Source organism: Athene cunicularia, assembly GCF_003259725.1.
Source record: "Athene cunicularia isolate RWA chromosome 2 unlocalized genomic scaffold, athCun1 chr2_part1, whole genome shotgun sequence".
In the NCBI taxonomy this organism is placed as follows: domain Eukaryota; kingdom Metazoa; phylum Chordata; class Aves; order Strigiformes; family Strigidae; genus Athene; species Athene cunicularia.
Genome location: NW_020799095.1, coordinates 87634736 through 87652839, shown reverse-complemented (window position 1 = coordinate 87652839; position 18104 = coordinate 87634736). Strand labels below are relative to the sequence as shown.

Sequence of the window (18104 nt, the reverse complement as noted above, 5' to 3'; positions counted from 1 at the left end):
AACCAGCCATCAAGGTTTATTTTATCAGTAAGATAAAATTAGAACAGCTCTTCTTCAGGGCTGCCAGGAGCAGGGCTCTGGTCCTCGCTACCACTGTCCCCTTGTTTTATCCATTGTTTTATTTGTGCAGATCTGTTCACTTAACTACACTTTGAATCTAAGATTGCATAATCATGTTTCAGTCGGATTTTAAAGTCTTTAGATGGCTAAGAACAAAAGGTCAACACGGTTATTAGCTGTGTAACTTTCCTGAAGTGTGACTTTTCACCATAAAATTGGCACAAGGCCATCTTAAGATATTTTTACACTTTCATTAGCAAAGGAGAACTACCCACTCACTTCTGGACAAGGTTAACTAGCTTAAAACAGCTACAGGTTAAATATTAAGCCACTGGTCCTCCGTTTCAAGCAAGAAATTGCAGTCGTCTTCAAAAACACTTGAATGTTCAGGCAGCAACTTGTAACTTGAACAAGAAAAGACCACTTTTAATTATCACAAGGGAACTGTACAAATTTTGAGCGAGACTCTACTGTCTTGCACCTTCGTGCAACTGTGCAAGAGTAACAAAGGCCATGTATTGCTGTTTGAAAAACTCAGCGTATTTTTTTTCAAGAAGAACAATCAGTGTTTTCTTGTGTTATATTCAGCAGGACTAAAACCACAATCATATGAGATGGCTGAGCTGACTTCACAGCTTGCTATTTCTAAAAATTATTTTTTTTTTTTTTTTTCCCCTGGGTTAATTTCTACCACTTTCATGAGCTCAGCTGCCTCCTTGAAAGGTCAGACAGCACCAAGTTGGCCCAGGGAAGAGCTGGGCCCTACTGGAGTAAGAGGAAGAAGGAAGATGCTGGTGACAAAAAGGAGGAGGAGGACTGCTCCTTTTAGCAGCCCTGAGCTGCTGGATCAGTTAAGCCTATTTGGTCTGACTGGACCCCGGGGGTCCTATAGTAGGTTTGAAATAGCCCAAAGTCTACACAGTTCAAGCATTTATATCCAGATTTAATAAAATATTTAGGCTTCTGTCTTTTTGCTAGACTTATAACTTCCTTTTTGATTTGGTTTTCAAAGAGTTTGGTAATGGATAGGATCTATACCTTATTGTGTTTGAGTCTGTGGAATTACGATTATGGCAACAACTTTGAAAACATGAACTTAATTCAAGTCACCCATTTGCTCACAGCTTGCAATAATAGCTACCATAGGGAGTAAAAGGCAGCTTTCATTTCAGACAGGGACTGTGTGCTTCTAGAGTGCATGATTTTGGCATTTTTTCTAAAATGTTACTGAATTCGGTATTTGTACTCTAAAATGCACCAAGCTTGTTGCGTTTGGCCACCAGCCATTTCTCATCCCTTTGTATGGTCAGGGCGTGCTTATGGCTCAGTTTTCCTTACTTGTTTTCCTCGCATGACTTTCCAGGCTGCCTGAATTACAGCACATGATGCCTGAACCACTAAACCTTTACCTGAGTAAAAGCATATGCCCTCATTTATTATCCAGCCACGCTACCAGCCCTGGACTATAGTGTGCTCTAGCTTACCGCTTGAAATCTCCTTAGGGATGTGGTTCAGAGCAGAGGCAAGAGACACAGCCAGTATTTCTAAAGGTGGCCATGAGCCCAAGCCCTAGGTGGCCTAAATGACTCCGTTGGGTAGAAACAGAGGTTAAAATGTGCCAGAGCTGTGTAGAAATAGGGAAACTTTCTTTACTGCACTGAACACATGAAGGCTCCTAATTCACAAAGGTTCAATTCAAACATTTATTACAGTTATGTTTAAAACTGCCTTGAAAAGGACTGGAAAAAACTAAGTATCCTAGGATGGCCAAGAGGCCATTTAAGAAGGTGAAATACCTCAGCCCATTTTTGTGGTCTCCCAGAACACGACTGTGTGAGTCCTTCTATTTTCCTTCAGTTCAAATTAAAAAAGATGCTTTCCACACACCTTTTTAAACTTGTGCAAAGATGAAGAGGGAACTTCCCAGAAAGGAGATGACTATGTAAGGATTGCTTAAAAGCTTTTCCTGACTGCTCCTCAAATGATAGCTGCTTCTGGCTGGATGAATAGTACCTGGCTGTATGCGGATGTGATCAAGGCAGCAGTGGTTCAGGCAGTGCACTGGGAGAAAGGTCCGTGCTAAAGCTTGGATGTAGACATGTTTCAGTGGTGCTGCAGGCTTCGTGCAGTGGAGAAAATACCTAAAAACTCACTATTATAATGTTTTATAAGCAGTATCTACTGTTGCTTTGCTTTTGGTAATAGGCACTTGACTATTAATGTAAAATTTCTATAAGGCCTCCCTTATATCAAGTTTTATAGATGCCAGTGCAGCTCTGGTTAACTGTGACATATGAGTGAGGATGCAGTCCTCTTTCCAGACAGTGAGAGGTGTCCTATAACATTTGCTGGCCACATTTGCCTGGGTCTGGGGGTGGTGATCACAGATATGGGACTACTTTTTTCTTAAGTAATACTCTAATTAATTTAATAATGCAAATGTGGTCTCAGCAGTGCGGCTTTACTGCATAATGACTAATCTCTGTCACAGCAGGATGCCAAGAATGAGTTTCTCTGGGAAGCTGTGGGTATGCATAATGAACAGCTATCCCTAATAAAGTCTTTTTAATCAGGCGTCTTTCTCAGATCAGTTGGGCTAAATGAGCTTGCACTTTGTAAACACAAGGGTCCAAGTCTCTGACTTGAGTAAAACACTGTATCTACTCAGAAGTCAGTGAACATTTAAATAAATTGACATCCTAGCCCTAAGAGTTAAATTTTACTTTCACATGTGTGAAAAGGAAAGCCCATGTAACTCTATATTGCCCCCACTTAATGTATGTAGAGTATGTGATACTGCTCTGTGTGCATGCATTTCATTTTGCCTCTAACAACCTTTGAACACAAGTCATAGCTAAGGACTCTATCTGTCAGTATATTTCAGACATACTTGAAAAAAAAAACCCAGCTGTCTCAAAGATGTGAGTTTTCTGTACATTTGATGAAAGCAGATGAGAAAGGAGACAAACTGCATGTACAGTAGTGCTCTGAGTACTTTTAAAGTGATAATTTTAAAGCTAATTTCCCATTTTTCCACTCTTTCTGTGTGTCATTTTGTGTCATGGGGTGGTCTCAGTGTGTATGAACAGGATTCTTTTCAGATGAAACTGAACTGAGAGATGCTCTCCAGGATTGTCTTTAATGTACTTCAGCCACATATGGACATATAGTCCATGAGATCAGGCAAGAGGTGCTCAAAAATCCCTGAAATGTAGATAGCAGAGACCATGATGTCCTGTTCCTCTGTATAGACCTAGTCCTCTTGTTTTGAGCTTGCTTGCTAATATAGACATGGTCATCAGGGACCCCGCCCAAGGCACCCCACTCTGGTTTACATCAAAGAGTCTGTTAGATGGTGTCTAAGTGCTCCAACTTCAGGAAAGCTTCAGCTGGAGTTCATATCTTATTAGATGCTGTGGAGCCTAGTCTCCCATCAAAGTGTGTCTCTGCTGATTGCACCTCAGTGGGGAGATCCCACTGAAAGCAAGCAGGCCTCCTGAGGTCTGCTGTTCACAGGACTGACTACCTGTTTAATAGAAATGGCTTTGCTTCCAGTTGGAAATTTATGCAGCTATAACAGCTAGAAAAATCTGGCCCAGGAGTCTGGACCACTGCAGTTGTTCTTATGCATTAAGAATCACTTCAGCTACACATTTTGCATTTGGGAGGCTGTGTTTCCTCAAGGATTTGCAATTGAATATTACAGCATTATAATTAGACACAATAATTGGTGTGTAAAAATGACAAATTCGCCTTTGATGGCCATCCTGAGTGTCAAGGCCAATAACCTTTTAAAAACATAGGTATAATACAGGTATAACAGAATAATCTTTTATTCATAATATCACCACCCAGGAAATGAATCTGTCCTTCTTAATATGACATTGACTTGACAAGATTTTGCAGGCTTACCCCAAATTCAGGTGTATCTTTTTCTTTATTTCTCTTGTTAAATAGAAGATAAGTCTGCCTTTTTGCTCCAATAAAGATAATAATCTAAATTCCCACTACAGACAAACCCAGGAAAGTAACATATTTTCTTTCCTTGACTGTTTCTCTGTTGACTACGGAGGTCAGAGCAGTCAGTCATAAAAATTCAGATGCTGTTGTGGTTACAATCACTTTGTAAAAGAGGTTGGAAGAATTTTCTTATGGGTTTGGGTTGATTTTTTTTTCTATATATCTAATGAAGAAAGAAAGATAAGTTTCTTTCATGCCAAAGATGCAAAGTAGGAAAGTGGGATCAGTTAATAATTTCGGCCTACTTTTAACACCATTGCAAATACTGTCCCTCTAGAATTTCACAACAAACAGTTTTTGTAATATCTAAGCCTCTAAAGCTCATCTCTTCAGTTTTTGTCACACACAATGTGTCTGGGAGAGGGAAAGCCCACAGCCCACCTGGGGACATCACACAGACTCTTCAGTTGTGCTGTCTATGCACAGCAGATACTGCTCTCACATGTCATGGATATCCAGTTTAGCAAATTATTTCTTCTGTTAAAAGCAGGGGGTTGCCTTTACTTTCTGGATATACTATCATGATTCCTTTTTTCTTACATACTTGTCCAATTAAAGTTGTAGTTATTACAAAGCCATGTCTGGCTTCTCTGGCTCTGGATTTTCACAAAGCAAGTCACCAGTAGGATGGGAAACCCAGGATGGTCTGTTGAAGAGTTGATAAAAAGATGTCTAAATTTGGTTACACATAGAGTCATAAAAGAAAAACAACGGGAAACCCTCTAAGTTAATTCCTGGGTTCCTTTTTCCAATGCTTGATGGCAAGCATAAACCCAAGAACTGTTTCAGGAGGCCAGAACTTTTTGCTGGAATTTTTGACCAAGCCTTCTGGACCTAGATCTCCTTCCTGTCATGCTATATGAGAGTGTATATAAGAACTATGGTGATGTGCCATCTTATATAATATGCTGCCTGTGACCAGCAAGGCAATCTGTGAGGGACTACTAGATAAGGCTCAGAGAAAAACTGATCATAGATTATAAACCTGGGCTGTTTTTTTGGGGGTTTTTTTGTTTGTTTTTTTTTTTTTTTGTGTGTGTGTGTGTGTTTTTTGTTTGTTTTTGTTTTGTTTTTGTTTTTGTTTTTGTTTTTTTTTTTTGTAAAATATGACGTGATGTTCATGAGAGGGAAATTTAGCTCATGAATAGTACTTGGATTTTTCTATTTAGGCACAACTGCTATCCATTTATTTAAATGTTTTTAAAAGAGAGAGAGAGAAAAATTATTTCCAGTTCCTGCACTCAGACTTTTCTCTCACCTGATCTGAGAGACCTTCAATGGAAAATGGACTTAAAACTACTCTTTTGTGACATTAATAATTGATAATCTGGCCTGAATTTCACAACCATTCTCAGGAGCTATCTGAATATTCTCTGAAAATGAAATAGGGTGTTAAGAATATTTCTTATAAAGAGACCACTGGAGTTATGTGACCTAAATTAATTTGTTTGGCAAGGTGTTAGTCAATGTAGAATCATTTATAGTGTTGATATTTTCATCTTCACAAGCCTACATAAACCTACAATATATGTAGCTTAAATTGTCACCGCGGCATAAATCAGAGGCATTAGTGTATCTCTTCTGAGGATGGTGTATATGTTAAATGTCTGTACTTATACACCAGATTAAATTTTATAATTAGTGAGATGCAATAAGCTTTAAGAAATATACTCACTAAGGAGGGTGCCCCAAAGCTTTTAAAAAATTATGTTCCTTAATAATATGTTTAAAGACTGTCACTATGAGCAAAAAAACACAGATACAGAAGTTTAAAGAAAATTCTGTCTCTATTCTGCCCTGTAAAGACCAGCAGGTTCACAGCATGGCCAGAACAGCCAATGTGCCCGAGGTGGCTGATGATCACAGTTTAGTATCTCTGGCAGGAAACCTGCAGCTGAAGAGGAACACTTGAGCCCCAGTCCTGATGTGAGGTGGGGACCAAAGTGCTCCAATTAGAAATCTGGCACAAGGACTGTCAGTGAGAGAAGAAACAGGGAGAAACAAACAGTATTTGGCTGGTCACTTCCCTCAAGCAGATTCTCAAGTCTTGTTGATGCCTTCATAAAGGCATCATTGTTGGGGAAACTGCCTTGCTTCCACTTTCAGGAACTGGTAATGCTATATTCTTTGGCAAAACAGAAACCCATTAGAGAATTTTGGATAAAAGCCACAGGTAGTGCCGAACAAGAGCAATGAGAAATTGTCAAATTCTGTTCTGTAATCATTCCGCAAAGCACTAAAAGTTGCTGGTAGTAAGTGCCTTGCTCACTGCTGTCTGAAGGACTCAGCTCTGCCTCTGCACAACCTGACTGTTCCCTACTTAGTTGCTGGGGTTTTTGCATGTGGGATTTTTCATTCTTCTGGACCTAATTCATTTCTAGGTTCTCTAAAATAATGTCTTTTGGACAATCGCTAATATGATCTGAAAACAGTTAGCCAAAGACCGTACAAAGAAGGCAGTGCAAGTACAACGGTTCTGCACGCTGTGCAGTGAAATGAGAAAAGACACCTACATTGTTGGAGTGTTCATGGTACTTGAAAAAATGTTCTCAAAGTACATCTCAGGAAACATAATATGGTAGTTCCATTTTACCCCTAGTCTACTATAAACTGTTATTGCACCTCTATCATGGGTCTCTGTATTACAGATACAGGAATGTGAGTATTTTTAAATTGCCACTCCCCAACAAAGTGAGAACAGCCTGTCCCAGCTTTTATCAGATCGCAGTAATAACGTGTTTTCTGGATGCAAAATAGTCTTAGGTTTTAAATCTCTACTATGTGAGAGAACCTATAACAACATCTTTAGATGGGGAATCGTGTTTGCTTTTGAAATATTCCAGACTTTGTCCATTTTTTTTCAAATTGTATTGTGAAAGCAAATAAATATTGACACTTTAAAATACCTTCACTGCTTTACTGCCATAACTCATTCTCAATGTATTCATTTTTGTTGAATATGAATTGTATACTTTATACAATTTTTTTACAGAAAGCCGTGCTCTTCTAGAGAGAAAGCAATTTCCAATTACATTTTCCTCATAAGTAAAAATATTAGACTGATAATGATTCCTATATTTAAATTGTCAAATAATTTGCATTGTGAGATTAAAAAAACCACACACAACAACAACAATGGCTGAACATTTTCAAAGACTCTCTTCATTAACCTGTCTGTAAAACTGAGGGATACTAACACTCAACATTTACCTCAGGCTGGGATGTATAAAGCCTTGGTTAACCATAAGGAATATTGACAAAACTGAACATATGTGCTCTTAGTTTCCAATTGTCTCCATGTTGTAGAGGATCAAGAGTCTGTAGTGGGACTCCCTCCCTTTCTCGTATAGTGGCAGCCAAAATACTCCAGAACTAAGTCTGGAACACATAACACTTTGAGTTTGTCTTAAATGTTGTGGGCAATGGGAGTGCTCCAGGCTCAATCCATATCACATACTCCACTGTCTTCTGCTTCCAGGGTCCCAAAGTTTTCTCCTGTGCCTTTAGAGATCTGTTTTGTCTGCTTTACTCTTCCATCAAGTGCATTGTGCTGCTTCTTAAAATGATGCAACACCTCTTTTAGATAATAACATTAAAAATTGATAAAGATACAGCGTTTGAAGTTCTTCTGGCTTTCACGGTGTTAATATTAGCAGATGGTGGAAATCAATTTGCTATTAATTTACTTTCATGTCAAACACTCAATATAATTAAGCAAAGTGTCATCTAAACTCTGATTACTTACTTTCAAATTAAAATGATGTGTAAAACAGACTCCTAATTATCATGCTAATACCTGTGAAATGTTGTGTTCAGTTTCCAAGCCTCATAGGCTTTTCAGTATCAGACTTCAAAGCCTCCTGACAGGAATTATGGGTAGGAAGGTCAGGACTTAAAGGTAGATTTGTTTAATATTATCCTTCATGTGGGAGTGCTCATTTCAGTTGTTAATTCCCTTTGCTGAATTTCACATGCGCAAGAAAGCATGACTATCGGTGTTAGACTCGGGTACCATTTGCTCCATCTGCACACATATGGCTACTGCCATAAAAGACGATGTGGTGGTTTTGGCTGGGACAGAGTTAATTTTCTTCCTAGTAGCTAGTATGGGGCTATGTTTTGGATTTGTGCTGAAAACAATGTCGATGATTCAGGGATGTTTTAGTTACTGCTGAGCAGTGCTTACACAGCGTCAAGGCTTTTTCTGCTTCTCACCCCACCCCACCAGTGAGGAGGCTGGGGGTGCACAGCAAGTTGGGAGGGGACACAGCTGGGACAGCTGAGCCCAACTGACCAAAGGGATATCCCAGACCATATGACGTCATGCTCAGTGTATAGAGCTGGGGGAAGAAGGAGGAAACGGGGGGACATTACGACTGATGTTTGTCTTCCCAAGTCACCGTTATGCATGACAGAGCTCTGCTGTCCTGGAGATGGCTGAGCACCTGCCTGCTGATGGGAAGTAGTGAATGAATTCCTTGTTTTTCTTGGCTTGCACATGGGGCTTTTGCTTTACTTATTAAACAGTCTTCATCTCAGCTCATGAGTTTTCTCATTTCAATTTCCAAATCTCTCCTACATCCCACCAGGGGGGGAGAAACAAGCAGCTGTGGGGAGCTTAGTTTTCATCTGGGGTTAAACCACGACAGACAATAAAAGATGCATCTATAAATACATTAGCAACAAAAGGATGGCTAAGGAGAATCTCTATCCTTTATAAACATAATGACAAAGGATGAGGAAAAGGCTGAGGTACTTAATGCCTTCTTTGCCTCAGTCTTTACTAATAAGACCAGTTGTTCTCCAGGTACTGAGCTCCCTGAGCTGGAAGACAGGGATGGGGAACAGAATGAAGCCCCCATAGTCCAAGAGGAAATGGTTAGTGACCTGCTATACCACTTAAACACACACAAGTCTATGGGGCTGTATAGGATCTTCTCAAGGGTAGAGAGGGAGCTGGCAGAAGTTATCACTAAGCCACTTCCCATTATTTATCAGCTGTCCTGGTTAACTGGGGAGGTCCCAGTTGACTGGAAGTTAGCAAATGTGACACCCACCTACAGAAAGAGACGGAAAGAGGATCCAGGGAACAACAGGCCTGTCAGTCTGACCTCACTGCTGGGGAAGGTTATGGAGCAGACCATCTTGAGTGTCATCACACAGCACAAGACAACCAGCTGATCAGGCCCAGTCAGCATGGGTTTATGAAAAGCATCTCCTCCTTGACTAGGCTGATGTCCTTCTATGACAAGGTGACCCACTTAGTGAAGGAGAGAAAGGCTGTGGATGTTGTCTGCCTAGACATTAGTGAAGCCTTTGACACTGCTTCCCACTGCATTCTCCTGGAGAACCTGGCTGCTCATGGCTTAGACAATACTTTTTGCTGGGTAAAAAAACTGTCTGGATGGCCAGGCCCAAAGAGTGGCGGTGAATGGAGTTAAATCCAGTTGATGGCCATTCACAAGTGGTGTTCCCCAGGGCTCAGTACTGGGGTCACTTCTGTTTAACATCTTCATCAGTGATCAGATGAGGGATTGAGTGTACCCTCAGTAAGTTTGAAAACACCAAGCTGGGTGGAGGTATTGATCTTCTTGAGGACTGGAAGGCTCTACAGAGGGATCTGGACAGGCCAATTGTATGAGGTTCAACAAGGCTGAGTGCCAGGTCCTGAACTTGAGTCACACCACGCCCATGCAATGCTACAGGCCTGGGGAGGAGTGGCTGGAGAGCTGCCAGTCAGAGAGGGACCTGGGGGTGTTGATTGACAGCCGGCTGAACAGGAGCCAGCAGTGTGCCCAGGGGGCCAAGAAGGCCAATGGCATCCTGGCTTGTGTCAGCAATAGCGTGGCCAGCAGGGACAGGGAAGGGATCTGACCCCTGTACTCGGCACTGGTGAGGCTGCACCTCGATTCCTGTGTTCAGTTTTGGGCCCCGCACTACAAAAAGGACATTGAATTACTTGAGCAAAGAAGGGCAACAAAGCTGGTGAAGAGTCTGGAGCACAAGTCATACGAGGAGCGGCTGAGGGAACTGGGGGTGTTTAGTCTGGAGAAGAGGAGGCTGAGGGGAGACCTCATCACCCTCTACAGCTACCTGAGAGGAGCCTGTAGTGAGGTGGGTGTTGGTTTCTTTTCACAGGTAGTAAGTGATAGGATGAGAGGAAACAGCCTCAAGTTGTGCCAGCGGAGGTTTAGATTGGATATTAGGAAAAATTTATTGACTGAAAGGGTTGCCAAGCATTGGAAGAGGCTGCCCAGTAAAGTGGTTGAGTCACCACACCTAGGGGTATTTAAAAGATATGCAGAAGTGGTGCTTAGGGACATGGTTTAGTGGTGGACTTGGCAGTGCTAGGTTAATGGTTGGACTCAATGACCTTAAGGGTCTTTTTCAACCTAAATGATTCTATGATTCTATAAAGTGGTATACACCCTCATACGAATAGAAATTATCCAAGTGCATCACAGGCATGATTTAAAACCTTAATACAGTATACACTTTTGCTTATATTCAGAAAAAAACCTATTTATGTTAGTATTAATTAAAGACAAATTAGAAGAACAGAAAAACAAATCTGACTGAGGAAAACATCTTTATGCATGCCATTTGCTTTGTAATTGTGCACATACCCAATTACCCTTCCATAGAGATGAAACATCAGAAAGGACTCTCAAGTCCTTTTGCTTATTATCTGCTTTAGTATAACACTTTTCCTCTGTAAGCTATCGCATCCAACCTTGTTTTCAATGTTTCAAGCTACTGATTTTTTTTTTTCCTTCCTGGGGAAAACTGTTTAATCTTTTACAGACTGAATGAGAAAATGTTTCCAGATACTTACCCAGCCTTTTTTATTCCTCTGAGTCATCCAATTCTTCCTATGTCTGCTGCTGGACTTCAAAATAGGATTATTATACATGGTTTATAGCCTGCAAACTGGATATAGGATTAGCCATTTTAGCTTGATCCTACCTGATAAACTGTGAAATAGTAGTGGGGGAAGAAACCTTCTTCCAAGTAATAATTTTCCATATAAGTAATGTCTCTAGAAATATTGTTGCCTCAAATAAGGAGAAAATCATATCAATCACTGTGAGTAAGAGGGAGGATGATCCATGCAAAAATACTTTCTTGTTAAAATTTCTTGAAAAGGTCTGAAAATCAGCCTTAGTTGAACAACAAGGAAGAAAATCAAGGAGTGGGGCAAAGATCAGCAAGGCTATCATCATACTTCATTAGCAGGGAACACATGTGCCTTTGTAGCACAGCAAAAAGCAACTTACAGGCAGAAGCTCTTTCAACAAGGGGAAGAAATAAGGAAATCCACCTGCCAAGTTTTAAGAAAACTAGTCACACAGGGCTTTGACCGGCCTGTCAGTGGGAGGCTGAGGTCAGCCTGTGTAGACAGTACAGAAGCAGCTCTGGGAAAAGTTTCTTAAACATCTCAGACAGTGTTAGGTGATTTGCTTTTAGATAGCTGACAAAACTCAGGACTCCTGACAGCCCTACATTCAAAAAAGCAAAAATATTTAGCTTCTACTCTGGAGATTAAAATTAATTTAAGTCTGTCATTAGGAAAGTTATAACCTCAGTCTACTGTGGTAAAAGTCATGTTGAAGGCTCCCTAGCTTCCACCATACACCCTGTATATAGTGCAGCTCATAGACGAGCCACATCAGGTGGGCTCAGAGCACATCACATTCAGACATCTTCATTACCTCCTTCCAGGCCTTTAAAAATGATGCTCAGCAAAACAAACGAAGTTTATTTTAAATCAAACTATACTCAAAGAAAAATAAAGCAAAACCTGCACTTCTGAAGTGCCACCAAAATGGTTCGTAAAAGGACAATGCTTTTTATTAGAGATGCTAACATTAAATGTAAAAATATTTGCTGGACACAGGAATGGGACCAAAATACCTCTATGTCAGAGCAATAGGTTTTCAGGTAGCTAAGACAAGTATCACGTCTCTCACTTGCCTTTGCATGGGAGGACACTCGTTCAAACAGATCAAACCAATCACAGTTCTCAGAAGTGGAGGATAACAACTGGGGTCACAGATGTTTCTTAAATGATATAGAATGACTGAAATCAATGACTACTTGAAACCAAATGACATTGAAAAGATGGATATACTTTTGAGAGCTAGATGAGCTTGTGTAAATTTTTGTCACGTATGAGAAGCTATATAGGCACTGAGATACCTGGCCATTGAATGCAAACTGGATGAAAACACAATATACGTTCTTCACTTCCAGTGTCTGTCAATGAGATAGGAATGGAAACAAATGTATGACATTGTGCTTTAACTGAAAACATAACTGTACTTGCCTCAAAGGAACTCTGTTGCTTACTAAATGTACGAATATCACAACATCTCATGATAAAAGAGGCCAGTTCTGAAAATCTGTATCTTATTACATGGCTGCTGGAAAAGAAAATAGTACAGAAAATAACATTTCTGACAGATAAGAAGCATCTTCAGTTATGAATGTTGTGTCTTGCCTGGTTATTATATTTGCTCTATAGGTTGAGGGGATTGATCAAAAAACTCAGGCAGAACTTTCTGCAGCAACTTAGGAAATAACAAAAGGCACCAACCCACTGTCCACCTCGGCTTCAAGTAACAGTTCTCTAGTGCAGAGCTGGCAGGACAGAAGTGTTTGCTCAGAAATGCAGTGCAAAGCCTGTCATCTGAAGCTGCATTCAGCTTACTGGACTTCAGAACACCTTCAGTCTTGTGGGTGAGTACGTGTATCCCTGGTTCCACAGTAGGACAGGATTGATGTGGTGAGGGAAGGTGGAAGGGAGCAGTGCATTACCTCCCACTGTGCTCTTCTTTCTAGAGAAAGGACATGGGGATGGGAAGGACTGGTGGTGGCCTGCAATATGGACGACTGGAGAACCAGGACTTCGTGTTGGGAATTTCAGCAACAGGTATACTATTGAAAAAGGAACATGAAGAACTTTCACAGTTGTCCCCTGAGAAAAGCAAGAAGATGAACCAGTTTCACTGGTCAGAACCAGAGAAGCTAGATCTAATTATTGCTGCTACCGTGACATGTTAGGGTGTTAAGCAACACAGACAGTTCTGTGGAGTATTTCTCCTTTAAAAAATATTTTTACAGTGACCTTTTCTTCTCTTGGTAAATACAAAATTTAGTTTTGTTTAAGAAAGCTCTAGGTGTCAACTTGTCACTGACTCTGGAAAGGAAGAACTGCAAATGAACAAACTCAACCAGATTTACATGATGGTTAGCAATTGTCATGCATAGATACAGGCAAGTTCTAAAGTATTTGCTCAGACATAAAAAACTTTCATTCTCTGGTATAAATTATTGTCTGTGAAGAAGGCAAAATAGGGAATGTCTATAGAAACATAATAATGTAAATATCTAAATAGGGTAGGAGCAGGGGACATGATACACTATGGGAAAAATGGAGGCTATGGAAGAACAGAATATGAAGAATAGATCATGGTCAATTTTACTCAGTGTCTTGCCTTTTAAACTTCTGTATGGAATTTAAAATTATTTATAATCATACACAGTTGATTGGGTTGAAAGGGTTTAAGGAGAAGAGAGGATTGGGGTCAAAAACTGAGGGAAGACAACTAGTTGAGGGAATGTGTGATCAGAGAAGAAATGTCAAATGTAACAAAGAGCAGACAGAACAAGACATGAGGATTTTGGTGGGATAACACAATGAGTGAGAACAACTCATGGCCACACCAGCTGGGAGTTAGCACCTTTGCGAGGTAGGTCACCTCTGTTTCATGATGTTTAACTTGGATTCTCCAACTTCATGTTCCAAAGATGTGAAAACTTTAAATTTCTTTAATCTTCCTATCCTATAATCCAAAAGACACTTTATCAGACACCTTCCTGTCAAATGAGACATCACGAATCAACAGCATGATCACAAAGGGTAAACCCTAAATCAGATTATCTCAGGCTCCAACGTTCAAGAGGACTTTTAAATTAAAATGTGATTCTCCTTTTATGGCTATTATAGATATAAACATGAAACTATTGCCATATTATTGGATTCTGTGTTAATATATTTTGTAGCTGTGTATAAAATTTGGTTTGACACTAGATCTTATCTAGAATTCAGTCAGACTCAGAATGAAGCAGATCACTTCGCAAGACAACAGCTAACACATTTAAGTCCCTTAGAAATAAAATTAATTTCTAAAGCTTTGAAAGACCAAACTATATACAAGCTAAAAGCAGAATGATGTCCATGTACTGAAAAGTAAAATTTTCATGTGATAATGTGCTTGTAAGAATCAAATTAGGACTTAAAGTAACTGGAGAGAAAGGAAAGAAATTGAATACTATATGAGAAAATATGGACAAAAAGACAAATGATAATTCTATGCTATCTGAACAAACCAATAGGTTGTTCATACAAATAACTTTCTTAAAAATGTTGGTCAATGTTTTCACTTGGAAGTGAACAGTGATGTGAAATGATGGTAAAACCCCCATTAGACACACTTTATTTATTAAAGCTTCTTCCAACATATTGTCACATTGCATCTAATTATCTCTTTTGAGAAAAACTAAAAAGTTCTGGACAAATGGAAATAACAGTACTTGGAATAATAGTGATGAAGAAAGTAGAAAAAAAAAAATCCAGGTATTTTACAAAGATACATGAGATGAGCTGTTTTTAATATCTGAAAAGATTTGGGTGCAATTATCTGTGATAAAATAAAGAAGGTAGATACTGTCTATATGCCATAAAAGCAAAACAAAGAAAACAACAGAAAGTAAAAACACTACCCAAGAGGCCTCTGATTTTTTTTTTTTCAATTTCATGAACGCCCACCTAAAATTTATTCCATTTGTTTTCAAACTGCAGCACAGAAGAAGGCAGATCAAATTTCCAATATTCAGAAGCAGATTTTTGTAATGTAATATGTCTACAACAAGATAGCAAAACTGATTTATGCAGTAGTTTACTAGGAATATCAAACACTTACTAAAGCGAAGAATAAAATGCCACTTTCTTTCCCAAAGTGCAGAGACAAACCTTCAGAAGATGAAAACAATCAAAGATTTGCTCTAATAGAAGTAAACCAATTTCTATTAGCCTGGGACAACTCCTGTAATGTTTTGCATGTCTAGAGAGAGATTAGGTTTATTTTAGGAATTCTCAGAATCATGAATTGATTAAATAAAGGAAAATAAAATTTTCCTGTATGTGATGGAAATAGCAGGAAGGAAAACGTATTCTCTTCACAGATCTCTGGGAAAAAAAAAGGGATGATGTTAAAAAAAAAATCATGTTTAAAACATTTTCTTAGAATTCTCTAGAACATCAACATCTTTCATACAGTACAAGAAAATCTGTGTTTACATTCTAACAAATGTTACATATTTAAAAGGGGATCAGAAAATATTTTTAGATATAAATTCTGATACAGAAAGTGACAAACTTACAAGATAGAAATCATAATGACTTACATATCCTAAAACTAATCACTACCTCACGCCATAAATCTTTATTCACATTGATGACTTTTATTGGGACAATTTGGAAAAGGCTGTGATAATTCCATTGATATACATCTGGAAAAATATACCTAAGCACGACAGAATTATTACAGATGATATAATTCAAATAAAACCAGAAGCTGACTCTATGGTTTTAGAGTTTACCTACTAATATATTAGTTGGTTTTATATTGCATTACAAAGTAAGAATGTTGGGTTTATTATAAATTCGTCATTCCTTCTACTAAAAATTCTATAGAGACAACTAATATTTGATGCAGTTGGATGCAGGCTGTAATAAAGTCCAAGCAAATAACACAGAGGGTTTTTTTTGGCTCCACCACGAATATGCCAGCTTCTTTTTCACTTCTCCTCGAGGCTAAAGGTTTATCCTTCTGCCATCCTTATTATTATGCCCTAGTGTTCAAAAGGTAGAACTGTGCTAAGGGTAACAACACCATCTATTAAGCTCATGGTGTGTGCAGACTGTTACAGACCACCCCGGGGCTTTTTCCTGATACCCACCTGAGCTTGTCCTACTGCAGTGACCTTGGGTTCGCTGCAGTCTTTGGGAGTGCTCTCTCGCTGGAGACCTGTGTGGAAAAACTTCTCATTAAGAATAAAGTTCTGCCATCTGTCAGAAGCCTCATGTAAACAGCTGAACCAAAATGCCTTGTCTTCCCCGGCTCCTGAGTGCTTCCAGTACAAGTCAGGTAATGACTAGTAACAGTCAGAAAGAAATAGGCAAAAGGCCATTGAAAACAGAATAATTTAAAGCCATTTTCACACAGTGCTAAACAAGAAGCAGAAAAGCAGGCAGGTAGAAATAATCTCAGCAGCTTCCCTTTTTCTTGCTTGCTTGATACATGTTTTTGCGTGACTTGGTACCATTTATCAAGCACATGTGCTGTACCACAAATAGTCTGGGAACAATATGCAGCTCCCCAGCTCAGTGTAGCTGATTTCTGTATGAGGCATTTATGCAACTCTTCAGCACAGATCTGTCAACTTCTATAGCACTTTTTTTTTTTTTTTTTTCCAATAGTATAAGCACAATGAATTTACACAATTTAGGGAACATGCCATAGTTTGAGAAATGTAAACGCAGTGCAAACACACTGAGGTGGATGATGGAGCCCTTCAGCGGTAGGCCAAGAGGGCAGGGTTATGTTATGGATAGCAACAAGAAAGGCCAGACAACAAATGGCTTAATAAAATAGCAGGTTTTGTAAGATAGGATAAGAAGAGGAATACAGATAGTGAGTACATCTTACAACACTTCAAATGCTGGGCACCCCCATGTTCATGCAGCATCCAATGGGGCCCAAATGGATTTTCCCAACAGATGCTGTGCAGAGCAGATCCTGTCCATGTAGAGATGCTCTCCCTCTTTTGATCATTTGAGCCACTACTGGATTTTCTCACAAGAAAACAACTGTTTCTAAAGGACATTCAAATGAGGACTTCTTGCTGCACAGTCAAATAAAGGCAAGGCCATGATAGGGGAAAATTCTCTGGCACGGTGTGGGAGCTGCCCACAGACAGCTCTGTGACCATGATGCAGCTGAGGTGACCCCATGGCTGGGAGACCTGTGCAGCCTAGTGCAGCCTGAGGGCTCTGCTGGATGAGCAGCCCAGCACTCACCTGCACCCGCTTGGGGTAATGGCAAGGCAGGTCACTCAGCCCTCCACAGGCAGCCCTCTCCTGGGCAGGAGAGCTGCACTTCAGCCCTTGATCCTCATGCAATCTACCTTTCTCAACCATATTATAAATGACAGATTATCTGAGTAGGCTCTCCAGCTAACAGACAATTCCCTGACAGTCTGTAAGGTTATCTCCATCTAATGCCCACCAACACAGCTCAAGCTGGCATGGGGCAGCAAGCTCCCATGCAGATGCTGCTCACGCTACTGAATAGGCTGCTCAAGCCTTCATATGAGGCCCAGTAGAGCAGTCATGTGCAGGATCACTATCTCCTCAAATAAAATGTCTTCTGTAAGGAGCCCAGGGCAGAGGTTAGGGGGGCAACAGGGAAGGGAATAGGAGAGAGGAACAGGTGACAAGAAGGAAAAAAAGGTTGTAGAAAATAAAGACAGACTAGGGATTCTCTGCAGGGAGAACGCAGAGTAGCAGAGCTAAATAGACTCAGAATTCAATGGCTGTAGAAAATATAATCAGCTCTTAGAGCAACTACGAGAATTATGCAATGGTTTAGGCTGGATGTGATCTTTCAAGATTGCCTGATCCAACTCCTTTTATCAAAAGAAGAGCTACTGGAAGGATAAATTGCAGTCAAGAAAACATTTAATAAAGAAGGTGACAGACAGGAAATAGATGCTGCAGTTTGTACAGCAATTTGTGCAGAAGGGCACAGAGCGACACTGCTCTGAACAGCATCCATGTCCTCAGCAATGGTGGTGATGCACTGCAGGGCACAGTCCCCAGAAGGCACTGCAGCAATTTCCAGAACCGCAGTATGGCTGAGTTTGGAAAGGACCTCAGGAGCTCATGTTTGGAAGGGACC

At 40.0% G+C, this 18104-nt stretch overlaps 1 protein-coding gene across 1 annotated transcript in view; it reads right to left on the bottom strand.

Moving 5' to 3' along the window:
* The window catches only part of CTNNAL1 (catenin alpha like 1), a 101828-nt gene extending 84484 nt beyond the window's left edge, over positions 1–17344 (bottom strand). Inside the window, exons 1-3 of the mRNA XM_026841407.1 lie at positions 17225–17344; positions 16105–16299; positions 12898–13057 (exon numbers count right to left, since the gene is read on the bottom strand). Of these exons, the coding sequence (XP_026697208.1) occupies positions 12898–13057; positions 16105–16299; positions 17225–17344 (475 nt within the window). The remainder of the gene's footprint in view (positions 1–12897; positions 13058–16104; positions 16300–17224) is intronic.
* Positions 17345–18104: the final 760 nt, after the last annotated feature.